This window comes from Triticum aestivum, chromosome 1B (assembly GCF_018294505.1).
Source record: "Triticum aestivum cultivar Chinese Spring chromosome 1B, IWGSC CS RefSeq v2.1, whole genome shotgun sequence".
NCBI classification, from domain to species: Eukaryota; Viridiplantae; Streptophyta; class Magnoliopsida; order Poales; family Poaceae; genus Triticum; species Triticum aestivum.
Genome location: NC_057795.1, coordinates 678,831,211 through 678,837,809, shown reverse-complemented (window position 1 = coordinate 678,837,809; position 6,599 = coordinate 678,831,211). Strand labels below are relative to the sequence as shown.

The 6,599-nt window shown below is 44.6% G+C and overlaps 1 protein-coding gene across 1 annotated transcript; it reads left to right on the top strand.

Annotated features, from left to right (window-relative positions):
* Nucleotides 1–1,509: 1,509 nt before the first annotated feature.
* LOC123100326 (S-type anion channel SLAH2) lies at nt 1,510–3,667 on the top strand. The gene is made up of 3 exons (XM_044522271.1): nt 1,510–1,554; nt 1,637–2,214; nt 2,304–3,667. Exons 2-3 carry the CDS (start codon nt 1,696–1,698, stop codon nt 3,393–3,395), a joined length of 1,611 nt encoding a protein of 536 aa, XP_044378206.1. The 5' UTR covers nt 1,510–1,554; nt 1,637–1,695; the 3' UTR covers nt 3,396–3,667.
* The last annotated feature ends 2,932 nt before the right edge of the window (nt 3,668–6,599 follow it).

Genomic DNA, 6,599 nt, shown 5'->3' with positions numbered 1-6,599 from the left:
GAGCTTCTATTGGTTTTTTAGATGGAAAGCTCGGAATTGGCATCTATTAGTTGCTCCTCTCTCTCTCTCTCATAATCCATTCATATCCATCATATTATTTATAAAATTTGAATCTTTGTGAAGATCAAGCCCACAACTATTGCAAAAGTGTAATTTTGATCCTCAACTCTAATATACCACAAATTATTGGTCTTTCAAGTTCCATAACCGTCTAATCTTGATCATGTTTGTTATTTTTGAATTTAGTTTTTAACTATTTCTGGAAATTCCTTGTTTTCAAATCTATTTGGTTTTAACTAAACTTTCTCACTTTCCAGTTGCTTCCATGTATTGTTTTCTAATTTTCTGGTAATTTTATATTAATTAAATAAAAAATTGACCTAAGAACAATCTATGCCTTTCAAATTTAAACTAATTTTCTTTTACATATTTATGTAAAATTGGTTGGATTTTCCAAAAGAGGTTCATGTTTTCTGGTTGTCTATGTGTGACCAGGATGCATTCCATGTGGCTGAAATCATCACCATACCATCACCATTATCAGTTTCAATTTACAAGGGATCAAATGCAAACACTTTTTACATTTGATAAGCTAAACACTTTCCATATCAATGGAGCAAGCTTACCTGAGAGGTGTTGAATGAATAAAAACATTTTTTCCCATTTATCAAAATGGGGATAGCCTTGAACGTTTAACTTTATAAAAATGGAGTACCATCTATGTTTGATCATACCATAACTGATCTAGAGAGCTCGCAGATTACAGGTTAGTATGGATGCATGGTGTCCTCGCAGCTCAACGTCTAACTATATAAAAATATCAGTGAGAAAGTACGAAATAATATATCTAGGATTTTCCCAAAAAGGCATTTCATAATTATTTTTGTTCTTTATTAGCAACACAATCATATATTCATATATATAGAATAAAGGTTAAAGTTGCACCTATGGAAATGTATCAAGGTCTAAAATATTGTGCATTTCAAAATGTATGAGGTAAATAGGAGTACAAAACATCTGCAGAAGACACAAGCAATGCTAATTCAATTTTATAATCCTTTATTTGTAGTTATCGAGATGAAATTTACAGATTCACCATGATTGGATTGATTTTATTTATAGAGAGGACACCTTTAATATTGGTAGCTACCAGAACTTACCAAAAGAAGGATATTTCAATGGGAATGTTATCTGGCGAGCGAGCACGCATGTAACAAGCGCATAATTTTTTGACATTGTTTGTTTTGAGGTTGTTTACCATAATTTCGTTGGTTGTTCGAGATATGAAACGAATATTATGCTCCTTTCGGATTGTGACTCGTCTGAGCACGCACGACCTGGCCCATGCATGCATGTATTATTGGTGATTCTTCATCTTCAAGTCAACTAGTCAACTGCCGATCCATGGAGTGGAATCAGTCCACACTTGTCGAGTCAGTGACATCTAACGTCGGGCTCTGGAACCTATATAAACTGATAGATACCAGGTTTGCTTCGCTATCTCGATTGCCTCGAGTCGTTGAAGAATTCGGCGCGTGCGCTAGCTTTCTCCGGGTACGTAAGCCATGCAGGTCTTCTATGTCTGCATGCGATTTTTTCATGACGAGCCGAGCTAACTACCCATGTTGATATCCAGGGTTGCATTTTCAGGAGCTTGGCTTGGCTATAGCGCACGTCCTTGATCGGTTGTTGGCCATGGCGTCCAGGGATGGGGATAGCATCTGCAGCATCCAGATGGCAACGGAGGTACTGGACGAGTCTCCGGGAGCGCTTCAGGATCAAGATGAGGCGACGTGCTCCGTTTTGTTTAGCATGCCGGCCTCGCCGTCGGGGCTCCACCTCGCGCAGGGTATGGCGGGCGGGGCAAAGGTGGAGGTCCACGACCCTGCCAGGCCGCGGCTGATGAAGCATGCCCGCTTCCACTCGCAGCCGTCCATGCTGATCGGAGGTGGTGGCGAGGCGCCGGCTATGCCGCGGAGCGAAAGCACGCGGGAGTGGGACCGGCGGTTCGACCACTTCAGGACCTTCTCAGGCCGTCTCGAGCGGCAGCTCTCCATCCTCCGTGGGGCGGTGCCGCATGAGCCGCCGACGGACGACATGGAGTGTAACGCCGCGGCCAAGATTTCGGTGGAGCACACCGACGAGGACAATGACATCCCCTCCGCCGACTCCTACTTCGCCGCCCTTGAAGGCCCTGAACTTGAGACCCTTCGGGTACGTGCCACGTAACCGTGCCGATGCATTCCAAAACATTTACCTTTCGAGACGTCGTCTTCTCTAACAATAACCACCTGGATGTGCAGCCAGCAGAGGTAGCGGTGCTGCCCAATGGCGAGCCCTGGCCGTTTCTCCTCCGGTTTCCCATCAGTGCGTTCGGAATGTGCCTGGGCGTGAGCAGCCAGGCAATGTTGTGGAAGACTCTTTCGTCGGAGCACTCCACGGGGTTCCTTGGCGTGCACCCCGCCGTCAACCGCGTCCTCTGGTGGGCCTCCGTCGCCCTCACCGTCATTGTGTCCATCACGTACCTACTCAAGGTTGTGTTCTACTTCGAGGCCGTCCGCCGCGAGTTTCACCATCCGGTCCGCGTCAACTTCTTTTTTGCACCCTGGATCGCTTGCCTCTTCCTCGTCAAGGGCTTGCCCCGCCCCGAGAGGGAGATCAACCACATTGTCTGGTACCTCCTCATGACACCCATCCTCTGCCTTGACCTCAAGATCTACGGCCAGTGGATGTCCAGCGGCGAGCGCCAACTCTCGAAGGTGGCCAACCCGTCGAACCACCTCGCCGTTGTTGGCAACTTTGTGGGAGCACTACTCGGTGCCAAGATGGGCCTCCGTGAGTTGCCCATCTTTTTCTTTGCCGTCGGGCTCGCTCACTACCTCGTGCTCTTTGTTACCCTCTACCAAAGACTCCCCACCAACGTGCAGCTTGCCAAGGAGCTCCATCCGATCTTCTTCTTCTTTGTCACCGTACCCAATGTCGCCTCTATGGCTTGGGCGACGATCTCTGGCGAGTTCGGCCATGGCCCCAAGCTTCTTTACTTCGTCTCACTCTTTCTCTATGCATCCTTGGTGGTACGCATCAACCTGTTCAGGGGGGTTCGGTTCTCACTGACATGGTGGGCCTACACGTTCCCGCTAACGAGCGCCGCACTGGCCACTGTGTTGTATGCATCGGAGGTGGACAACATGCTGACCCGAGCATTGGCGGTCGGGCTGGCAGGGATCGCCACCGTCACAGTCATTGGAGTCATGGTCAACACCGTATACCATGCCTTCGTGAGTAAGGACCTCTTCCCCAATGATGTGTGCATCGCCATCACGAGGCAGAGGCCCAAGTTCAACAAGATCCTTGCACACCTCCGCTTGTCCAGCACCGATGAGGCCACCATTTAGAAATTTGAGATCCAAGTGCAAAAATGCAAAACGTGGACCTAAACAAGAAAACGAGGAGAATCAACACATACACTCAATTATTTGATTTCGATGTATTTTTTTTCTTATAGTACTTAATGATTTACTCAAATGTTGATGCTAAGAGAGTAAAGGTAATATTCAGGCGATAAATTGATCCTGGTTTCAATATATATGTAGAAGTGCCAGAGTAACGTATGCACAAGGAACACCATCTTGTATGTATATCTATATCTATACCTCATATTAAAAGATGTAGTCTTTCATAGTTCTTCATAAGTCATCTGTTTATATCCGTTAGTTTTGTGTAAACTTCAACGTTTGGCGGTTGAAATTTAAAAATAGATCTACACACATGTCGTACAATGATGATGACGTGGATCGATGCCGCCATCGCCAGTCACCCCACGAACTCCGCCGGATCCTGCAACACACGGGCAACTTCCAGGCGAGGAGGCTCTGCTTCATAGCCCAGGGCGCCGTCGCTGCAGCTCCTCACCACCGTCCCGAGCCAGTCGTCAGCGTCCATCCATTAGCAACTCTTCATGATGAAGGTCGATCAGTTTGGCAATGGTAAAGGCGGAGGAGAGCATGCGCGCGTAGAGCTATAGCTGCCCAGTGAGCGTACATCGTCGACTTTGGAATGGAGCTGCGGCCTTTGTATATATAGTGCTAGCTTGGTTGGTAGAAAGTCAAACACAACGGCGCGGTGGACTTTCTATTTTTAAACCTAAAAGAAATACACAGACAAGGTGGTGCGCGCAGGAACGGCAGTGATCACTGCATGCCCTAGACGGACTAGATGCAAAGATACGAGATCGCATCAGGATTTACACGTAACTAACAGATGAATTGACCAACCTAATCAATCTCATTAAGTATGTCAGTTTCACGTGCCGCAAATGTTACCTGTGCACCTGTCACTGGACCAGCGCTAGCTAGCTTCGCTTCTTGTTTGTATTTGACTTTGCTCCAAATGTCAAACAACATGGATATATTCGGTCGAAACATCTGAGATGAGGTCACGAGGATTGAAGAGGGAGTAAAATACTCAGTAAGCACAGCACTGTAGCTGGCATATGCTTCGAGTTGGGAATAATCCTGGGATTATGCCTTTTTGCGTCCGAGATATTTAAGCCAGTGCAGATACACCATCAGAGGCGGAGCCAGCGTTGTAGCGTTGGGTTCAAGTGAAACCAACGAATTTTTGCTGCCACGTGCATGTATGTACGTAATCGTGTGTATGAACCCAGTAGAAAATCAAGTCTGCACCCATCGAAGTTGGAATGCACGAGTTAAAAGACTTTTTTTTACTGAAAGCTAAAAGCCTTTTAGTCCACAAATCTTCACGTGAGTAGCCCAGTTAAGGCCCATAAGTAAATTGCTACTGCCTCCTGCGTGCGTCAGGCCGTCAAATTCCATGTCTTGTACAATTGTGAATCGACTCTCGCTCGCATCACCCATCACGGCGGCGGTGCATCGCCGTCTCCAGCCGCAAGCCCGCAAGAAAGCAACAACAGCTCGGCACACAGTACATATTCAAGATACTGAGAGATCACATCACCTTATGCAAATTCTATTTAGCATAGCGCGGTAATGCCCCTTGCCCTAATTTTCTAATTTAATTTTCCTGAACTTTGATTGATCTAGGCTGTGGGGCGATATTTCTCAAACAGAAACCGATCACGAGATTCAGATTATGATATGGACACTTAAAGGCCACCCATTAGACGCAGGTAAAGTGCATCAAATATTGTTGATTTAAGAAGTCATATGAAACCATCTGTACAAAGAAATATAATTAAGATGATCCATATTCATTTGTGTTGCTGCCTTTTCCTGGATCACAACAGGGGCAAGTTGCGAGTGATACATTTTTCACAAGTTGCGAGTTGATATGAGTGATTAATTTGTACTCCCTCCGTCCCAAAATAAGTGTCTCAATTTTGTACTAGCTCTAGTACAAATTTGTACTAAGCTCAAGACACTTATTTTGGGACGGAGGGATTTCATGCTTTTTTTGATTGATGGTATTATATATACACTTGTGAAACTAACTTGAAATTTTTGCACGTGTTTTCGGGAACGAGAAGCTGCACCTGAAACCAGGAAGTTATTTTGGTACTACTCTACATGTAAACAATACATTTTTATAATTTCATCAAACTAATATGTCTTGCGTTTTTTGTGTGTGAATGTTGTAGTATTTTGTTTTCTATGTATAAAGTATAAGTGCTATCACATTTCAATTTGTAATTCTACCTTTTGGTGCTATACTCTTGTTATAACTTATATGATAGTGTGGAATAGGACATTATACTTGACTCGGGCTTGTACGTGAGGGTTTGAAGCTCGCCCGAAGAGCTACCTCTAGCAGGAGGACCAAGGTTGTCAGAGACCTAGGTGAGACATTCATTGTCATGGGAGCATTCGTTGTTCCCCACCTCTCCAACGAAGATTAGCACTCCCTCTAGAGTGTAAACTTTGGATCACATCTTCCTCTCCATCACTTTGGTTGTATCTTACCTTAGGTTTACATTGTGTTATTAGTTGCTTGTTTATGTGCCTTGTGTAACTTACTAGCTTGCTGTAAATCATCATACATGGTGTATCACCTAGTTGCATTTGTAGAGAACTTATATTTCTGCACTAGCCTCGAAGATCAACCAAGAAAAGAATAAATTGGGTAGTCTCTTATTCACCTCCACCCTTCTAATCCACATTTAGAACATCTTTGATTTCTAACTAACCCTCACCACTTCAAAAAAGGTTTGGAATTTTCCCTAATAGTTCACATCAAACATCATGCGCAATTTGGTACAAAATAATCGATCACATCTTTGTTGTGTAATTCCTTATCTAAACCCATACACTACTAGGGAAAACGTTATACACTGAACTTTAGCAGTAGCGATTGTTAAAAAAGCTCGCTACTGCTAGAGAGCTGTAGCGCGTGACAAATAAGCGCGTTGCAGATGCATATATAGCCGTAGGGTGTCTCTCTGAAAACTCGCTACTACTAAAATTTCGACCACTAAGCCGGTGGGCTACACATAGTAATAGCGATCTTTCATAAACCGCACTGCTGCTAATATTCTTATAGCAGCGCATTTGCGCGTAGAGCGCTACTGCTAACGAAAACAAATTGAAATGAAAAACAAATAGAAAAGTAAATGAAAATGAAAG

Excerpts from the sequence above, each read along its gene's own strand:
- LOC123100326 (XM_044522271.1), top strand. The coding sequence starts at position 1,696 with ATGGCGTCCAGGGATGGGGATAGCATCTGCAGCATCCAGATGGCAACG. Across the intron at positions 2,215-2,303 it reads CTGAACTTGAGACCCTTCGG|CCAGCAGAGGTAGCGGTGCT; the intron begins GTACGTGCCACG and ends CTGGATGTGCAG.